The following is a 20,386-nucleotide window of genomic DNA, read 5'->3' as shown; positions in this document are numbered from 1 at the left end:
CCGGGAATACCAACAGTCCTGCGGGAAATGTAAGACAGCAAAAAGAAAGCTTTTTCTTCCGTGAGGTCAACTAACTTGCCAAATCCTATGCAAAAACCATTTTCAGCATCATTAAGGAGAGCTCTGATTTACATCTGGCCCAAGACACCCACCTAATCCAGCAGCCCGTTCTCGCGGTGTCCTGGCAGAAGCTGAGCACAACGGCGCTGCCTAGTGGCAAGGGCTTTCGAAGAACCAAGGTGCCTCTTGCGAGACTCCATTGTGCTTTAATGGGATGGCGGTTCCCAGCAAAGGGTGGCGCTGTGGGTTAAGCCACAGAGCCTAGGACTTGCCGATCAGAAGGTCGGCGGTTCGAATCCCCACAATGATGGGGTGAGCTCCCGTTGCTCGGTCCCTGCTCCTGCCAACCTAGCAGTTCGAAAGCACCTCAAAGTGCAAGTAGATAAATAGGTACCGCTCCGGCAGGAAGGTAAACGGCGTTTCCGTGCGCTGCTCTGGTTCGCCAGAAGCGGCTTAGTCCTGCTGGCCACATGACCCGGAAGCTGTACGCCGGCTCCCTCAGCCATTAAAGCGAGATGAGCGCCGCAACCCCAGAGTCGGCCACGACTGGACCAAATGGTCAGGGGTCCCTTTACTTTTACTGGGAACAGAGGCAAAAGAAATCTCAGCTTCTGGAGAAGGCAGGAACGGTACCGTGTGTGAGAGTTTTGTTTCGTATGTCAAGGGTGGATGAGGGGAAAGAGTGTGGAGGTTCAGGTCTTAATAACCTCGGCTTTTTAATTATTTGTACATAAGGTACCCCTCCCTGTGTTTGAGAGCCTGCCTGTTTGGCAGCCCGCTGGTTCACTTTTTAAACTGCTGCACTCGCAATCCTGGACTGATGCTTTCGTTAGGTATGAAAATAAAGTAAGCGTACACCATCCATTGGAGTTGTGTCAATTCCCCCCCCCCCCCCCCGCAACAATTAACAACCACCCTGGAAATAGCTTTGGCAAGAAGTCTCCAAAATACCTGTAATACCTCACTGGTTAATAACAAAGTGTTGTTAAATTCAAAGTGTTGGTGCTGACCTTGAAAGCCCTCGGCCCAGTATCCCTGAAGGAGCATCTCCACCCCGGACACCGGGGTCCCTCTCCCGAGGGCCTTCTGGCGGTTCCCTCCCTGCGAGAAGTGAAGTTACAGGGAACCAGGCAGAGGGCCTTCTCGGTGGTGGCACCTGCCCCGTGGAACGCCCTCCCGTCAGACTTCAAGGAAATAAACAACGATCTGACTTTTAGAAGACATCTGAAGGCAGCCCTGTTTAGGGAAGTCTTCAATGTTTGATCTTTTACTGTGCTTTTAATATCCTTTTGGAAGCTGCCCAGAGTGGCTGGGGAAACCCAGCCAGATGGGCGGGGTATAATCAATTATTATTATTACACAACTGGGGCCATCGTTCCTTCCATGGTTTCCCTTTTCAGTTTTTTCCTACAAAATGTTAGGCACTTTCCAAGCGCTCAACAATAATCCTAATAAACGTTATTAGTTCCAATGCTTTATTGAAATGATAACCTTATTAAGACAGTCGAGGCTCCTTTTGAGAGAGGCGGATTTTCCCCAGCGGTAATCAGCAAAACAGAGAAAGGAAGAGGGACGTTCTCAGGAGTCCAGAAAACCCTTTTTCTCGCAAACGGTTTACTGCAAGCACACTCTAAAGGCAGAGAGGCCTCTACATAGGTCCTCCATCTAGGCTTCTTCATCCAAAGCACATAGCCAAAAACCGCTTCCAGGCCACCCCATCAGTGTAAGCAAAATATCCCTGAGCCCAGTTCAGCTGTGGGTGGAATTATCAGCAGGGTGCTTATTGTGAAGTTAGCAACCGGTTCCACTTCAGACCATGAGATCTAGAAGCTTGGGTGGTTCGAAGCAGCGATCGTCTGTCCAAGAAGACTCCCACTGACCTGCGATTTCCCTCTGAGACACAAACACGTACGCCCCAAATTCCAATCCTTGCGGTCACTGGGAAGGCAGGTTTGCCGCCCACGCGCTGCGTGGCGGACGGAAAATTGACGGAACCACGAGGCGGTACAGGAGAAGTGTTGGTATCTTGTTAGGTATGCTGTTCAAAATCTGTCAAAGAAGCGTTTCTCAACAAAGTAGCTCTCTCTAAAAAGAGGCTGCCCGCATTTCCCCTTAAGGTAAGGAGATAAGAGTACCTTGCGAAATAGTTTTGCCGGCTACTGCACCAGCCGGTAGGTGATATACCGTCCGGCCGTCTCGCTGGGACGAATGATCTTCACCACCTGGAAGAAGACAGTTCTCAAAATCAGGTACTGATTTGGGAGAAGGCAGGAAGAGAGCCAGTAGCCTTTTTCACACAATACATGCGTAATATATTGGAATCTGTTGGCAGTGGTGATGGCAGCAAATTTCAGTAGTTAAAAAAACACGAGACTAAGCCCTCTAAATTTAAATTGTAATGTTCTCTTTCCCATGACTGTAACACAAGCATGTCAAACAGGTAAAAACGGGGCTTTTCCTCCTCCCTAAAAAAAGGTCATGGGACGCGGGTGGCGCTGTGGGTTAAACCACAGAGCCTAAGACTTGCCGATCAGGTCGGCGGTTCGAATCCCCGCAATGAGAGGGTGAGCTCCCGTTGCTCAGTCCCTGCTCCTGTAAACCTAGCAGTTCGAAAGCACGTCAAAGTGCAAGTAGATAAATAGGTACCACTCCGGAGGGAAGGTAAAGGGCGTTTCTGTGCACTGCTCTGGTTCGCCAGAAGGGGCTTAGTCCTGCTGGCCACATGACCCGGAAGCTGTATGCCGGATCCCTCGGCCAGTAAAGCGAGATGAGCGCCACAATCCCAGAGTCGGCCACGACTGGACCTAATGGTCAGGGGTCCCCTTACCTTTTTTTTAAAAAAAGGTCAACTTTGACCTGAACCCCAGTTTTTAACTCTGTGAGTAGATCGCAGTCTCTTGGGAGTTGCTGTAGAGCAACAGAGAGCCCAGGAACTGGTTCCCATCCCCTTCGATTCACGTGTGGCCCAACGGTGTCCTGTCTGCAAGTCCTTACCTGGCCTCGCTTGATTCCAAAGTAGCGAGCCACCGGGTCCCCGGCCTGTATCCTGGGGAGCTGGTTCTCTCGGAGTTTACTGGGGGCAAGCAGTTAAGGGAAAGCAATCCATCCGTTTCACCTCCCCAGGAAGAAAGAAGGCAAGTGGAACAAGCCAGGTTCGATTCGGGGAGAAGCTGAACTCATTCAGGTCCCGGCTCGTGACAACTAGCGTCAGACCAGGGCGGGGGGATCCCTTTTGGCCCGAGGGCGACGCTCCCTTCCGAGGGCCACATTCGGAGGGCAAAAGGGGATGGAGAAATCAACACAGAAGCTGCGTGGTACAGGGGTTAGTGTCAGTGTTAATTATCTTCCTTATGTATTTTGTGTTTTTGTAACATGACTTTTAGGACGTGGGTGGCGCTGTGGGTTAAACCACAGAGCCTAGGACTTGCCGATCAGAAGGTCGGCGGCTCGAATCCCTGCAATGACGGGGTGAGCTCCCGTTGCTCGGTCCCTGCTCCTGCCAACCTAGCAGTCCCAAAGCACATCAAAGTGCAAGTAGATAAATAGGTACCGCTCCAGCGGGAAGGTAAACGGCGTTTCCGTGCGCTGCTCTGGTTCGCCAGAAGCGGCTTAGTCCTGCTGGCCACATGACCCGGAAGCTGTACGCCGGCTCCCTCGGCCAGTAAAGCGAGATGAGCGCCGCAACCCCAGAGTCGGCCACGACTGGACCTAATGGACAGGGGTCCCTTTACCTTTACTTAACATGACTTTTGAGACGTACGAGGATAGGGCAGCAGAACGAAAAGAAGGATACTATCGGGCCAGTAACTCAGTCACCTCTTCTTTGGTCATGACAACATGTTCAGGAACCAGCTGCAGAGGCGGAAAGAAAGAAAGATAGAATAAGAATAATTTATTATTTATACCCAGCCACTCTGGGCGGCTTCCAATAGAACCTAAAACACAATAACCTATTAAGTATTAAAAGCTTCCCTAAACAGGGCTGCCTTCAGATGTCTTCTAAAAGTCTGGTAGTCGTTTTTCTCTTTGACATCTGACGGGAGGGCGTTCCACAGGGCGGATGCCACTACCGAGAAGGCCCTCTGCCTGGTTCCCTGTAACTTGGCTTCTCGCAGTGAGGGAACCACCAGAAGGCCCTCGGTGCTGGACCTCAGTGTCCGGGTAGAACGATGGAGGTGGAGACGCTCCTTCAGGTAGGTCAGGACACAGGCAAAAAATAGGATGAGGACACAGCTAGTCACTTTTGGTGCACAGAAAGCTCTTTCAACCCATTAGGCAGAGAAACAACTCGGGTAAGAATGGAGGCCATTTTTGTGTCCTACAGGGAAACAGTTGTTCCACAGTGGACTTATCTGGCATGCATACATTTTGTTTTCGGGTGGGGTCACTCTGCTAAATCACATATGTCAGGATAACTGTTTGCACAACCCAATAAAGAAGACAACACAGTAAAATTCAAAACAGTAACAATTAAATTGCACTTTTATTCCAAATCCAACCGGAACCATTCTGTGTGATTAGTTCAACAAAATGGGTGGGTCTTTGGCCTGGAAAAGAGGAGACTGAGAGGAGATTTGACAGCCATCTTCCAATATCTCAGGGGCTGCCACATGGAAGAGAGGACGGGCTTGTTTTATCCGGCTCTGGAGGTTCAGGACTCGAACTCATGGCTTCAAGTTACAAGGAGGGAGATTCTGACTCTACATCAGGGAGAACTTCCTAACGGCCAGAGCTGTTCGACCGTGGTGGTGGTCTCTCCTTCCTTGGAGGTTTTTAAGCAGAGGTTGGACGGCCATCTGCCATGGATGTTTTAGCTGAGATTCCTGCATTGCAGCGGGTTGGACTAGATGACCCTTGGGCCCCTTCCAACTCCAATATTCTTTCCAAAACATGAGGCCTAAGAGGCCTCCTTGCCTCTAATAATAATAATAAATTTGATTTATACCCCGCCCTCCCCGGCCAGAGCAGGGCTCAGGGTGGCTAACACCAATAAAATCACAGTAAAAACATAATAGGAGAAAAAAGAGGGGGGGGAGAAGGAAAAGAAAAAAAAACCAATTTGAAATACAGGTTAAAATGCAATTTAAAATGCAGCCTCATTTTAAAGTAGCCGATAGATCAAGACCATAAGGGGAGGGAAACATAAGGGTCAGACTGAGTCCAAACCAAAGGCCTGGCGGAACAGCTCTGTCTTGCAGGCCCTGTGGAAAGATGTCAAGTCCCGCAGGGCCCTAGTCTATTGTGACAGAGCGTTCCACCAAGTCGGGGCCAGTACTGAAAAGGCCCTGGCCCTAGTTGAGACCAGTCTAACCACCTTGTGACCTGTGACCTCCAAAGTGTTGTCATTTGGGGACCTTAAGGTCCTCCGCGGGGCATGCCAGGAGAGGTGGTCCCTTGGTACGAGGGTCCTAGGCCGCATGGGGTGTAAAGGTCAAAACCAGCACCTTAACCCTAACCCTGTACTCCACTGGGAGCCAGTGCAGTTGGTAAACCACTGGATGAATGTGATCCCATGGCAAGGACCCCGTAAGGAGCCTCACTTAGCACCTCTCTCCCCCCCCTCCCAATTTCCAACTCCCACTATCAGAACCACCGTTTTAGAACAACCCAGAGCATCCGTTTGGTTTCCTTCTCATCTTGGAAGCTTTCTGTTGCCAAAGCAGCATTTACACAGCGTTAAACCAAACGGAGGAGACGCCTCACCTCGTGCTCAGTGATGTTGATCAGCAGCTCTTGCTGAAGGAACTGCTCAAGGATGTACTTGGGAGCCATGTCTACGAGAGACTGAAAAAGAGGGGAAGGAGAAGGGACATAAGCTAATGTAAGGTTTCAGGGAATTGGCTCCCCCCCCCCTTGGCAGTAGATAAGCAGAACAAAGGAAAATGAGCTTTCGAACTGCTAGGTTGGCAGGAGCTGGGACCGAGCAACGGGAGCTCACCCTGTTGCAGAGATTCAAACTGCCGACCTTCCGATCAGCAAGTCCTAGGCTCTATGGTTTAGAACACAGCGCCACCTGCGTCCCTTAGGCACTAGGTTAGCAAGCCCTGAACCAAATAACATCGGCACAAAGGGGAGTAGTAACCTGCACCAAGGTACCATATTTTCCCGTGTACAACACGTCCCCGTGTATAAGACGCCCCCTATTTTGGGGGGCTACAATTTAAGAAAATGGGGGGAGATGGCCCAAAGTTGTTGAACTGTTTCTGGGGGGAGGATTGCCCTGAGTTGTCGAGCTGTTTCGGGGGGCGGGAAGGGGGATGCCGAAAACTATTCACCCGAGCCGCAAACGCTGAGATTCGCATGTGTCGCCAAAGCAAACAAGCGCCTGTCAGCTCGCCGAGAGCGGCCAGCGATTGCCCGCCCAATTGTGTCAGCAACGGCCAATCCTAAGCAGCCCTTGCCGCAGCCACCAATCACACACCCGAGCACCAGTGACGAGCGGCTGAAACAAATCGCCCGTCCACCCTCTGCACTATCTGTGTGTAAGACGACCCCTGATTTTTAGCATTCTTCTTGAGTAAAAAAAACCCCCTCATCTTATACGCAGAAAAGTACAGTATTTCTTCGCCTGCGAAGGTTCGCTGCCCACCGAACGTCTCGTGCCCAAACTAGCGCCAACTGTGCCCTCTGAGCTGGACACCGCGCAGCCGGACTTGGCTACCTGCTTAGCTGATGGAGTCATGCCCTGTTGTACCACGATGAGGGCCCGGGTGATGTTTTCCTCCTGCATCCGTTGGCAGTACATCTTGATGGTCTTAATCCCAACCTTTGGCTCCTCTGAAAGGGAACAAAACGGCACGGTTGGCGTGAGAAAATAATTTGTCCTCACCACCACCCTCTCTAGAGCCAACAGGCAAGACTCTCGTTTCTTAATAAAAAAGGGAAGCTTCCAGACCTCAGTTTGACAGCGAAGCAGCATCTGAGAAGTTGCACATACAGTGGTACATCGGGTTAAGTACTTAATTCATTTCAGAGGTCCATTCTTAACCTGAAACTGTTCTTAACCTGAAGTACCACTTTAGCTAATGGGGCCTCCCACTGCCACCGCGTGATTTCTGTTCTCATCCTGAAGCAAAGTTCTTAACCCAAAGTACTGTTTCTGGGTTAGCAGAGTCTGTAACCTGAAGCATATGTAACCTGAAGCATATGTAACCCGAGGTACCATAGCATTGTCATTGAAATTCTACTTGATATTGATCCAGAGTAGATTCCAATGTAGAGTTAGCAGAGTAGCAACCTAAACGGCGATTCTCCAATACCTGCAATGCTTATTTTGGTTTGGGGGGGGGCAAGGTTTCTGACAAGTTCTTGCAGTCACTGAGTTACCTATGCGATGATTCCAACTTTTCATTTTGGGGCGACCTTCTCCCCCCACAACTGAGAAGAACGAGTCCCCTTTTCAGCAAAAGCTCATCCCTTAATGATACATGAAAACCTTGTTTGCAGGGGGCGGGGAGAAATGTCATGTAAATTCTACTTAATATTGATCCAGAGTAGATTCCAGTGTATAAGTTAGTAGAGTAACAACTTAAACACGTTCCCCAAGAATAGACGATAGGCAATTGTATTTCATTCAGCAGAGCTTTACTGAGCAGAAATCACCGGGTTAAAGCTGACCCAAAGTCCAGAGGTAGCATTTTTTCATCTCCGCCAAGCTAAGCAGTTGGCTCCTTACCTCTCTCGCCCTGACCTAGCCACTGTGATCCATGCGACAGTCACCTCCAGACTGGATTATTGTAACTCGCTCTACGTGGGGCTGCCCTTGAGACTGACCCAGAAACTCCAGCGGGTGCAGAATGCCGCGGCAAGACTCCTCACGGGGTCCTCACTGCAGGATCACATTCACCCGGTGCTATACCAGCTGCACTGGCTCCCGGTGGGTACAGGATCAGGTTTCAGGTGCTGGTTTTAACCTTTAAAGCCCTATACGGCTTAGGACCCTCGTACCTACGGGACCGCCTCTTCTGGTATGTCCCACGGAGGAACTTACGCTCTTCAAACAAAAACATCCTGAAGGTCCCAGGCCACAGGGAGGTTAGGCTGGCCTCAACCAGAGCCAGGGCTTTTTCGGCTGTGGCTCTGATATGGTGGGACGCTCTGTCACAAGAGATTAGGGCCCTGCGGGACTTGACATCTTTCCGCAGGGCCTGCAAGACAGAGCTGTTCCACCAGGCCTTTGGCCAGGGCACAGTCTGACCCCCTCCTCTGGCAATCTTCACAGAACTTTAGCCTAACGGTTGCCATCATTTTGAGTTGAATTAATTTTATAATGGAATGATTTTAGAATATTGTACTATTTTATTGTTGTTAGCCGCCATGAGCCCGGCTTCGGCTGGGGAGGGCAGGGTATAAATAAAAATTATTATTATTATCATTATTATTATCATTATTATCAATTTATGATGGGATGGAAGGTTTGCAGGCTATGAAGGACTTGCTCACATGTTTACTGACAACTGCACGAATTATTATAGCTAGGAAGTAGAAAGGGCAAGCAGAATATAAAATGGAAGAATGGTATAAAGAGGTGTGGGATACAGCTATGAATGATAAATTAACATGTGCCATTAAGGTAAGATGGAAAATACGCAGGAGAAATGATTTTGAGGAGATATGGAGGGTGTTTGTAGAATGTGTGCTGTTAAAATGGAAAGGGGTCAAAGCATCACAAGAGGTGCTGAAATTCTGGGAGGCTGGACAGTTACAACAGAATGGTCTCAGTGGTGGGGTGCACATTTTTATTCTTACTTATGATTATTACTTTGTCAAAATAAAAAGCTCCAAAAATAAAAACTAAAGCACATCCTGTTGAAAGAAAAAAGAGAAAGCTAGCCAAGCCTACGAAGAAGATGACACAATCAAACCAGCAGTCGGAAGAGAGTCAAACCTTTGCTGAATGCCATCGCCTCACCTGGGAAGAAGACAAACATCTGATCGGTGGGGTCATCGTTGTGGGCCACCAACACGGTGAGGTCTGTCCGCCGGGGTCTCCCTTCGCTGGGCTTGTCGCCAAACTGGGCTTTGAACTCCTCCAGGGTCTGGTCCAACTCATCCTGGGTGACCAGGTAACCTCGATCGTGACACAGCTGGAGCGATTTGGAAGTAAGGAAGAACAAGAGGGGAGAGAGGGGTCCATTTATTCAGAGGGCATCTTGAGAGCCAGCGCGGGATATAAAGAGAGCCCTGCAGCAGCTGGGTCAAAGGAAGAGCCCAACATCTCATTCTCACAGAGGTCGCTTCCTCCAGGAAGCCCAACAGACAGGGCACGGAGAGGATAGGGAAGACACAGCACAAGAGGAAAGAGGGATGAGGAGAAGAGAGGGTTCCTTGGGGAGGCTGGGGAGTAGGGGGAGGTGGGAGGAAAAAACCCCAAAGAGCCGCTAGCTCCCAAAATCTAAACGGCAGTTTCTTTATCCGAAGATAACCTGTCTCTGCTTTTTAAGATGCTGTCTAGGTTTGTCATACCCCTTCATGGATCCCTGCCTTGCCACGGCGAAGGGGCTTGAATAACTCAGAGAAGGTATGAGCTATGCTGTGCAGGGCCACCCAAGATGGACAGGTAATGTTGTTGTTTAGTCGGTTAGTTGTGTCCGATTCTTCATGACCCCCTGGACCAGAGCACGCCAGGCACTCCTGTCTTCCGCTACCTCCCGCAGTTTGGTCAAACTCATGCTGGTAACCTCGAAAACACTGTCCCACCATCTCGTCCTCTGTCGCCCCCTTCTCCTTGTGCCCTCCATCTTTCCCAGCATCAGTGTCTTCTCCAGGGAGTCTTCTCTTCTCATGAGGTGGCCAAAGTCTTGGAGCCTCAGCTTCAGGATCTGTCCTTCCAGTGAGCACTCAGGGTTGATTTCCTTCCGAATGGAGAGGTTGGATCTTCTTGCAGTCCATGGGACTCTCAAGAGTCTCCTCCAGCACCACAATTCAAAAGCATCCATTCTTCGGCCATCAGCCTTCTTGATGGTCCAGCTCTCACTTCCATACATCACGACTGGGAAAACCAGAGCTTGAACTATACGGACCTTTGTTGGCAAGGTGATGTCTCTACTTTTTAAGATGCTGTCTAGGTGGTCATTGCTTTCCTCCCAAGAAGCAGGCGTCTCTTAATTTCGTGGCTGCTGTCACCATCTGCAGTGATCATGGAGCCCAAGAAAGTAAAATCTCTCACTGCCTCCATTTCTTCCCCTTCTATTTGCCAGGAGGTGATGGGACCAGTGGCCATGATCTTCGTTTTTTTGTTGTTGAGCTTCAGACCATATTTTGCGCTCTCCTCTTTCACCCTCATTAAAAGGTTATTTAATTCCTCCTCACTTTCTGCCATCAAGGTTGTGAGGAGGGGGGGTATGACTCTTAATTCCCCCTCCAGGACTGTCTTCGCACAACGGCCCTGCCAGGTAGGCCTCCGAAGTACTGCGCATGCGTTATAAAGGGGACCCCCCCCTCTCTTCAGCCCCCTCCCCCCACCTGGTTCCCGGGCTCTTCCGACCCCCGCTCCCTCCTCCCCTTCTCCCTCCCCGCCCGCCCAGACCTGCATGATGGTTTTCCGGATCTTCCACAAGCGGTACGTCTCCTCCTCGTCGTCCATGGCGCCCGGCGAAGCGTCGAAGAACACGAAGGACGCGCTGCGCAGGCGCAATAGGATTTTAAATGCCCCCGACAAAACTACGCATGCGCAAAGCGCGTCGCCCGGGCGCCGTTCTATGACGGAGAAGGCTCCACGCATGCGCATAGACTTCTCCTGCCTCTCCTCGCCGAGCGCCCGCAAAGGCAGTTCTGCGCACGCGCGATTTTTTTTAAGCTATCTTGGGTTTCTCCGGCGCCGTACTGCGCAGGCGCCAACGCTTCCGGTTGCCCTGCTGTCGCTATAGCAACGATGGGACCATAGAGATACTACGCAGGGGGGGAAATGAAGAGTAGTGCTAGGGATACAAAAGTTGTTGAGCTTCTTTGGGGGGGAAAGTTAAGCCTATATATGGCTTAAATGCACACAAAAAACCAATATATTTTCTTTTTTGCATTTTATATTTTTACTTTTTTGTATTTTTTCTTCTCTTTCTGAAAGATTTGGCTGCAATGTTTAATTCCTGCCTTCCCTGTCATTTAAAAAATGCAATAATTTTATTTTTAAAAAAATTAATAATAATAATAATAATTTATTTATGCAATATATTAGCTGCAGGGAGATGGAATTGGCAGATGTGCAGATTCTGCTGAGCTACAACTCCCAAGAAAAACTACAACTCCCAAGGACAGAAAAAACTACAACTCCCAAGGGAAAAAAACTACAGCTCCCTTTTTTCTCAGGAGGAAAAGCAGCTTCTGTTTAGAGGCATTCCTCGAATAATATCTAGGTGCATGCAGGTTCCCCATTGCGGACAAAAAAAGAGGCATTCTCTGTTCTCCGGAAAGTGTTCCCTCCAACATTCTTATTTTTTATTAATTTTATTTTCTCCCATTACAAATATACTTATAACATATAACTTACACAACATCTTTCCCTCCTGCTTTTAGACTTCCCTCAACTTCCATTTCTGATTTATTAACCTCACTAATATATTATGCTATTTTCTACAAATATCGTATTTTCCCCTTTTATTACATTATTTGTTCCCTATCCATCAAGTTGTGAATGTCTATTTAAACCCTACCATCAGGTCAATATTCTTTCTTTCTTTCTGCAGATACAATATAAAAGGTTCCCCTTCTTTTAAAAAATCCCTATTGTCCTTTTCCCGAAGCTTCGCTTTTCTTTCGAGAATTATAGGGACAGAACTACCTGAATTGTATAGAAATTTATTTATGTTTGCGACTTCAGCAGCAAGAAGGTTACTCACCCCAAAATGGAAAGAAACAGCAAAGGAAAAATGGATTTAAAAAAAAAAACTTATAGAATATGCAGAAATGTGCAAAACCTACAGGAAGAATTAAGAAATCCCGATAAACTTTTTATAAAAGAATGGAAATGGTTTATTGAATATTTACAGATAAATTCCAAACGGAGAAAAACATTGGCAGGATGGCTGTAACAACCTGTAGCTTCGTAAGAGTATATATTTATAGGGAAAAATTAATTTGATTTGATTTGATTTTAATTAATTTTTATAATGAGATGTTTCTAGAATGTTGCACTATTTTATTGTTGTTAGCCGGCCTGAGCCCAGCGGGAGGGCGGGAGATAAATAAAATTTATTATTAATAATATTATTAAATCAGCAGATTAAACGAATTTGCATATGCAGAAGGCATTTTTAAAAATAAATTTAAGGATCCGCGGAAAGAGGGGGGAAGGAAGTCAAACTTTGCAATGTGAAAATGATTGCAAAATGAATGTATAAGCCTGATGAGTATAAATAGAAACTTAAAAAATAAAATAAATAAATGTGCCTTAGTCATGCCCATTCATTTCAATGGGCTTACTCTGAGTATGACTAACACCCAGACATCGTAAATATCTATTTGCATGATGCACAGAGAAGGGGGAAAAGGTAAACAAGCGTGAGCTCATGGGGAAATGAAAATCCAAAAATAATACAGACAATTATGTTAAAGGGCTCAAAATGACAGCACAAACCGGCTCGTCTGCTGATGTAACGGGGTAAAATCCTGCCCTCTTGACTCAGGATTCCTTTGCAAACCAAAAGCAAGTCTGCAAACACTTTGAAAGCGCATGACTCCTTCTTAAAGAATTCCAGGAATTGTAGCTTACCCCATCTACAATTCCCGGCACCCTGGGCAGAACTACGGTTCCCAGGATTCCTGAGTGGTGGGTGGAATCGTGTGGGTCATTTTCCCTTTTCTTTAATGTACGGTACAGCCTAAGAATAGAATAGAATAGAATAGAATAGAATAGAATAGAATAGAATAATAATAATAATAATAATAATAATAATAATAATAATAATAATAATAATTTTTATTTATACCCTGCCCTCCCCAGCTGAAGCCGGGCTCAGGGCGGCTAACAACAGAATAGAATAGAATAGAATAGAATAGAATAGAATAGAATAGAATTTATTATTTATACCCCACCCATCTGGCTGGGTTTCCCCAGCCACTCTGGGCGGCTTCCAACAAAGCATTAAAATACAGTAGTCTGTTAAACATTAAAAGCTTCCCTAAGCAGGGCTGCCTTCAGATGCCTTCTAAAAGTCAGATAGTTGTTTATCTCCTTGACATCTGATGGGAGGATGTTCCACTGGGCGGGTGCCACCACCAAGAAGGCCCTCCGCCTGGTTCCTTGTAACCTCTCTTCTCACAGGGAGGGGACCGCCAGAAGGCCCTTGGGAGATGGACCCAGGTGTCTGGGATGGACAATAGGGGTGGAGACGCTCCTTCAGGTATACTGGGCTTTCAAGGTCAGCACCAACACTTTGAATTGTGCTCAGAAAGTTACTGGGAGCCAATGCAGGACCGGTGTTATGTGGTCCCGGCAGCCGCTCCCAGTCCCCAGTCTGGCTGCCGCATTCTGGATTAGTTGCAGTTTCCGGGTCACCTTCAAAGGTAGCCCCACGGAGAGCGCATTGCAGTAGTCCAAGCGGGAGATAACCAGAGCATGCACCACTCTGGCCAGACAGTCTGCGGGCAGGGAGGGTCTCATCCTGCATACCAGATGGAGCTGCCCTGGACACAGAACTGGCCTGCGCCTCCATGGACAGCGGTGAGTCCAGAATGACCCCCAGGCTGCACACCTGGTCCTTCAGGGGCACAGTGACCCCATTCAGGAACACGGAGTCCCCCACACCTGCCCGCCTCCTGTCCCCCAAGAACAGAACTTCTGTCTTGTCAGGATCTAACCTCAAACCTAAGGTTACCAGACGTCCCCATTTCCGGGGGACAGTCCCCGGGTTTACAAATCAGTCCCGGTACAAAACCAATTGAAGTTGAAAAGCGTGCCCAGATTTATTGGGGGAAAAATCTGGAACCTTTGTACAGCCCTGAGCTAGATCTACACAGCTGTAAAATAACAGCTCTGAAAATGCAAAAAAAAAAAAAAAGTTGTAACGCTCACAATTGAAAATAAAATCCAGCTGCGATATCAGCTCTGCAGCGCCATCTGGCGTCACGGTGTCATAACCAGTTAAAAATAAATATACAGGGGACACTCGGCTTGCGAACGTGATCTGTGCGGGATGCACGTTCGCAACCCGCAGCGTCCGCAACCCGCAGCGCCGTGTCTGCGCACGTGAAGGTCGTGATTCGGCACATCTGCGCATGCGCAAAGTGCGATTTAGCGCTTCTGCGCATGCGTGGCTGCCAAAACCTGGAAGTAACCCATTCTGGTACTTCTGGGTTTCGGCACGTCCGTAACCCGAAAAACCGCAACCTGAAGCGTCCGTAACCCGAGGTATGACTGTAAATATAGGTAAAGGTAAAGGGACCCCTGACCACTAGGTCCAGTCATGGCCGACTCTGGGGTTGTGGCGCTCATCTCGCTTTACTGGCCAAGGGAGCCGGTGTACAGCTTCCGGGTCATGTGGCCAGCAGGACTAAGCCGCTTCTGGCGAACCAGAGCAGCGCACGGAAACGCCGTTTACCTTCCCGCCGGAGTGGTACCTATTTATCTACTTGCACTTTGATGTGCTTTCGAACTGCTAGGTTGGCAGGAGCAGGGACCGAGCAACGGGAGCTCACCCCGTCATTGCGGGGATTCGAACCGCCGACCTTCCGATCGGCAAGTCCTAGGCACTGAGGTTTAACCCACAGTGCCACCCGTGCCCCTTGACTGTAAATATCAATATCAATAAATAAGACCCCAGTCCTCATTGGTTTCTGAATAAAGGGCTGGTCTCAAGCAGCAGTGTCGGATACAGAGCCAGATTATGCCAGCACTGGCTGGCAGCTGATCTCCAAGGTTTCAGGCGAGGGGGGGGTCACTCTCTGCCAGCCCTACTTGGATATTCCCCAGGCGATTGAACCCGCCTTCTGCATGCAAAAAAGAGATTTTGCAGGGGAAATTGGAGCCCGTCTTGCAAATATCATGCAGATCTGTGGCGGAAGGGAAGAGAGTTTCCTGTTTGTTTGGCCGGACATCTGCAGACTCAGCTTTGTTGACTTGACCAAGTTATGTATCTAGGCTAGTTCCTCTCCCTCCCAGGAACGGTTAAGAATGATGTCAGGAAATGAATCAGGAATTTAATAATGCAGGCATGCACGATGTCTGTAGTCCAAGTACCTGTAATGGTTTTATTTTTTTGTTTCTTAAAAAGAGGGTGCAGGAAAAGGGCAAATGAAATGCGAGAACTTTCTCTGGGTGAGGAAAGGCCTTTTTTGTGAGAAGGGTGTGAATTTTTTATTTTATAGATGAAATAAACATTATAATAAGTAAAATAAAATGATATATACAGCATATACAGAGAAACGTTGGAGGGGATGGAATAGGACGTCCCTCTTTTCAGGGGAGAAACGTTGGAGGGGATGGAATAGGACGTCCCTATTTTCACGGGAGAAACGTTGGAGGGGATGGAAGAGGACGTCCCTATTTTCAGGGGAGAAATGTTGGAGGGGATGGAATAGGACGTCCCTATTTTCAGGGGAGAAACGTTGGAGGGGATGGAATAGGACGTCCCTATTTTCAGGGGAGAAATGTTGGAGGGGATGGAATAGGACGTCCCTATTTTCACTGGAGAAACGTTGGAGGGGATGGAATAGGACGTCCCTATTTTCACGGGAGAAACGTTGGAGGGGACGGAATAGGACGTCCCTATTTTCAGGGGAGAAACGTTGGAGAGGATGGAATAGGACGTCCCTATTTTCAGGGGAGAAACGTTGGAGAGGATGGAATAGGACGTCCCTATTTTCAGGGGAGAAATGTTGGAGGGGATGGAATAGGACGTCCCTATTTTCACTGGAGAAACGTTGGAGGGGATGGAATAGGACGTCCCTATTTTCACGGGAGAAACGTTGGAGGGGACGGAATAGGACGTCCCTATTTTCAGGGGAGAAACGTTGGAGAGGATGGAATAGGACGTCCCTATTTTCAGGGGAGAAACGTTGGAGGGGATGGAATAGGACGTCCCTATTTTCACGGGAGAAACGTTGGAGAGGATGGAATAGGACGTCCCTATTTTCACGGGAGAAACGTTGGAGGGGATGGAATAGGACGTCCCTATTTTCACAGGAGAAACGTTGGAGGGGATGGAATAGGACGTCCCTATTTCCAGGGGATAAACGTTGGAGAGGATGGAATAGGACGTCCCTATTTTCAGGGGAGAAATGTTGGAGGGGATGGAATAGGACGTCCCTATTTTCACTGGAGAAACGTTGGAGGGGATGGAATAGGACGTCCCTATTTTCACGGGAGAAACGTTGGAGGGGATGGAATAGGACGTCCCTATTTTCACGGGAGAAACGTTGGAGGGGACGGAATAGGACGTCCCTATTTTCAGGGGAGAAACGTTGGAGAGGATGGAATAGGACGTCCCTATTTTCAGGGGAGAAACGTTGGAGGGGATGGAATAGGACGTCCCTATTTTCACGGGAGAAACGTTGGAGAGGATGGAATAGGACGTCCCTATTTTCACGGGAGAAACGTTGGAGGGGATGGAATAGGACGTCCTATTTTCAGGGGAGAAACGTCGGAGGGGATGGAATAGGACGTCCCTATTTTCACGGGAGAAACGTTGGAGGGGATGGAATAGGACGTCCCTATTTTCACGGGAGAAACGTTGGAGGGGACGGAATAGGACGTCCCTATTTTCAGGGGAGAAACGTTGGAGAGGATGGAATAGGACGTCCCTATTTTCAGGGGAGAAATGTTGGAGGGGATGGAATAGGACGTCCCTATTTTCACTGGAGAAACGTTGGAGGGGATGGAATAGGACGTCCCTATTTTCACGGGAGAAACGTTGGAGGGGATGGAATAGGACGTCCCTATTTTCACGGGAGAAACGTTGGAGGGGACGGAATAGGACGTCCCTATTTTCAGGGGAGAAACGTTGGAGAGGATGGAATAGGACGTCCCTATTTTCAGGGGAGAAACGTTGGAGGGGATGGAATAGGACGTCCCTATTTTCACGGGAGAAACGTTGGAGAGGATGGAATAGGACGTCCCTATTTTCACGGGAGAAACGTTGGAGGGGATGGAATAGGACGTCCTATTTTCAGGGGAGAAACGTCGGAGGGGATGGAATAGGACGTCCCTATTTTCACGGGAGAAACGTTGGAGGGGATGGAATAGGACGTCCCTATTTTCACGGGAGAAACGTTGGAGGGGACGGAATAGGACGTCCCTATTTTCAGGGGAGAAACGTTGGAGAGGATGGAATAGGACGTCCCTATTTTCAGGGGAGAAACGTTGGAGGGGATGGAATAGGACGTCCCTATTTTCACGGGAGAAACGTTGGAGAGGATGGAATAGGACGTCCCTATTTTCACGGGAGAAACGTTGGAGGGGATGGAATAGGACGTCCTATTTTCAGGGGAGAAACGTCGGAGGGGATGGAATAGGACGTCCCTATTTCCAGGGGATAAACGTTGGAGGGGATGGAAGAGGACGTCCCTATTTTCAGGGGATAAACGTTGGAGGGGATGGAAGAGGACGTCCCTATTTTCACGGGAGAAACGTCGGAGGGGACAGAATTACCTGACCCCTGAGCCCAGGACCTTTAGGAGACTTCTGAAAGCAGCCTTGTATAGGGAAGTGTTTCTAAAAGTTAACATTTTATTATTATTATTTATACGTTGGAAGCCACCCAGAGTGTCTGGGGCAACCCAATCAGATGGATGGGGTGCAAAGAATAAAATTATGACGATGATGGAATCGGACGTCAAGCCTAGCTGTTGCGAAACAAGTGCAGGTGCTTCACCTGTTTGTGGGGAACCGAAAAAACAGATCAGAGACAACGATGACACCATTCCACAAGGGCAAAACACCACAAGGAAGCCCAAAACAGCCGATGACATAACCCTTTCCACGCTTGTGCCAAGTAACCTTGTCATTTTAAAGAAATGCCACCCGTCTGGTTGTTGTGATGGCAAATCTTCCCAGGTATGCAGGAGTCAAAACACAAGTAAAGATGTTTCTAGGATGCTGTGAATCCCATAGAATACAGCAAACTTTTTCAGCAGGGGGCCGGTCCATTGTCCCTCAGACCTTGTGGGGGGCCGGACTATATTTTGGGGGGGAAATGAACGGATTCCTATGCCCCACAGATAACTTTTAAATAAAAGGGCACATTCTACTCATGTAAAAACACGTCAATTAGCGGACCATATGCAGGCCGTGTTGAGAAGGCGATTGGGACGGATCCGGCCCCCGGGCCCCATGGAACAGAGGTTTCCAACTTTTTTGGGTTCGCGGCTCCCTGCACCAACTCTTCTGGGGGTCCTCTGGGAAGCCGCAGCTGCCACCGTGGTCTCTGCGCTGCCCCCCTCGGCCCCCAAAGAGAGGTGCCTCTTCACACTGCCCCATAGGGGCCTGGGAAGCACCCCCTGACCAGCCCCAGAGGCAGCATTCGACTGCGGAGCTTGCAGCCAGGGCTGCTGCAACAAACAGCTGTGCAAGACTTTGGGAGGCAGAGATGCCAGAGGGCATCTGAGGAGGGAGCGAAGGAAAGAGGGACAAGGGCCAGGGTTGCGCGCTGGATCCCTGGCCACCCTTGACAGCATCCCAATGGCCACAACAAGGGCCATCTTAAGTATATCCGTATAGTTCAAGCTCTTGTTTTCCCAGTAGTGATGTATGGAAGTGAGAGCTGGACCATCAAGAAGGCTGATGGCCGAAGAATGGATGCTTTTGAATTCTGGTGCTGGAGGAGACTCGAGAGTCCCATGGACTGCAAGAAGATCCAACCTCTCCATTCTGAAGGAAATCAGCCCTGAGTGCTCACTGGAAGGACAGATCCTGAAGCTGAGGCTCCAAGACATTGGCCACCTCAGGAGAAGAGAAGACTCCCTGGAAAAGACCCTGATGTTGGGAAAGATGGAGGGCACAAGGAGAAGGGGACGACGGAGGACGAGATGGTGGGACAGTGTTCTCGAAGTGACCAGCATGAGTTTGACCAAACTGCGGGAGGCAGTGGAAGACAGGAGGGCCTGGCGTGCTCTGGTCCAGGGGGTCACGAAGAGGCGGACACGACTAAACAACAACATTTATGTTAGATTCCTGCAGCAGCACCGCTGCTATATCTGTCCCCAGGTTTCCACCTCCCAGAAATGTTTGCAAAAGAAAGCAGGGCAAATATTTCCTCCCAGGGCGGTGCGTTCTCACCGTTTTGAGAGCAAACGGGTTCGGCGTGGCCTCAAATGACGCAGGAGACTGGAACAGCCGCATTCCCCGCAGGCCGGGGTTTTTGGGAAAGAGAATTTGGGTCATTGCCGAGCTTGGAGGAGCAGCAAAAACTGTCAGTGGAACATGTGTCGCTAGCCATCCTTCTGCACGATGGTCTAACCCTATAGGGCTGTGTCCTAATTTGCATTGCGTTGGCAACATCACACCCAGGGCCGGATTTAGGTTTGATGAGGCCCTCAGCTCCTGAAGGTAACAGGGCCTTTTATATGTCCAGCCGTCCTTTGTCAACAACAAACGGTTGCTGTTTTTTTGTGTTGAATACATGCTATACGGCCATTGATGGACCTAATAGGTATCTCAAGCCATTTGCACACACTGCCCTGCAACCAGTCCATGCCGAATGTAGACACCCTCCCTATATATAGGTAAAGGTAAAGGGACCCCTGACCATTAGGTCCAGTCGAGGCCGACTCTGGGGTTGCGGCGCTCATCTCGCTTTATTGGCCGAGGGAGCCAGCATTTGTTCGCAGACAGCTTCCGGGTCATGTGGCCAGCAGGACTAAGCCGCTTCTGGTGAACCAGAGCAGCGCACGGAAACGCCATTTGCCTTCCCGCCGGAGCGATACCTACTTATCTACTTGCACTTTGATGTGCTTTCGAACTGCTAGGTTGGCAGGAGCAGGGACCGAACAATGGGAGCTCACTCCGTCACTGCGGGCATTTGAACCGCCGACCTTCTGATCGGCAAGTCCTAGGCTCTGTGGTTTAACCCACAGCGCCACCCGCGTCCCTCACCCTATATATAGAAAGGAGCAAACCAGGGATATTTTAGTGAGCAGGCGGGGCCCATGACTTACATCCTAGGAGCCTGCACAACATAAAATACTGTTGCTTTTCTTTTGTAAAGGTAGATACCGTATTTTTTGCTCTCTAAGACTCACTTTTCCCCTCCTAAAAAGTAAGGGGAAATGTGTGTGCGTCTTATGGAGTGAATGCAGGCTGCACAGCTATCCCAGAAGCCAGAACAGCAAGAGGGATTGCTGCTTTCACTGCACAGCGATCCCTCTTGCTGTTCTGGCTTCTGAGATTCAGAATAAT

The 20,386-nt window shown here is 49.0% G+C and overlaps 1 protein-coding gene across 1 annotated transcript; it reads right to left on the bottom strand.

Moving 5' to 3' along the window:
- Window positions 1-1,518: 1,518 nt before the first annotated feature.
- On the bottom strand, window positions 1,519-10,719 carry POLR2E (RNA polymerase II, I and III subunit E). Its single transcript, XM_053372324.1, has 8 exons — window positions 10,589-10,719; window positions 8,972-9,146; window positions 6,722-6,837; window positions 5,764-5,844; window positions 3,854-3,912; window positions 3,055-3,133; window positions 2,196-2,282; window positions 1,519-2,026 (listed from the first exon to the last, which is right to left on the bottom strand). The coding sequence occupies exons 1-7, from the start codon at window positions 10,643-10,645 to the stop codon at window positions 2,217-2,219; spliced, it is 633 nt and encodes a 210-aa protein (XP_053228299.1). The 5' UTR covers window positions 10,646-10,719; the 3' UTR covers window positions 1,519-2,026; window positions 2,196-2,216.
- Between the last annotated feature and the right edge of the window lie 9,667 nt (window positions 10,720-20,386).

The sequence above is a fragment of the Podarcis raffonei genome, chromosome 18 (genome assembly GCF_027172205.1).
Source record: "Podarcis raffonei isolate rPodRaf1 chromosome 18, rPodRaf1.pri, whole genome shotgun sequence".
Taxonomy (NCBI): domain Eukaryota; kingdom Metazoa; phylum Chordata; class Lepidosauria; order Squamata; family Lacertidae; genus Podarcis; species Podarcis raffonei.
The sequence above is the reverse complement of the archived record's forward strand: the minus strand, read 5'-3'. Positions and strand labels throughout refer to the sequence as shown.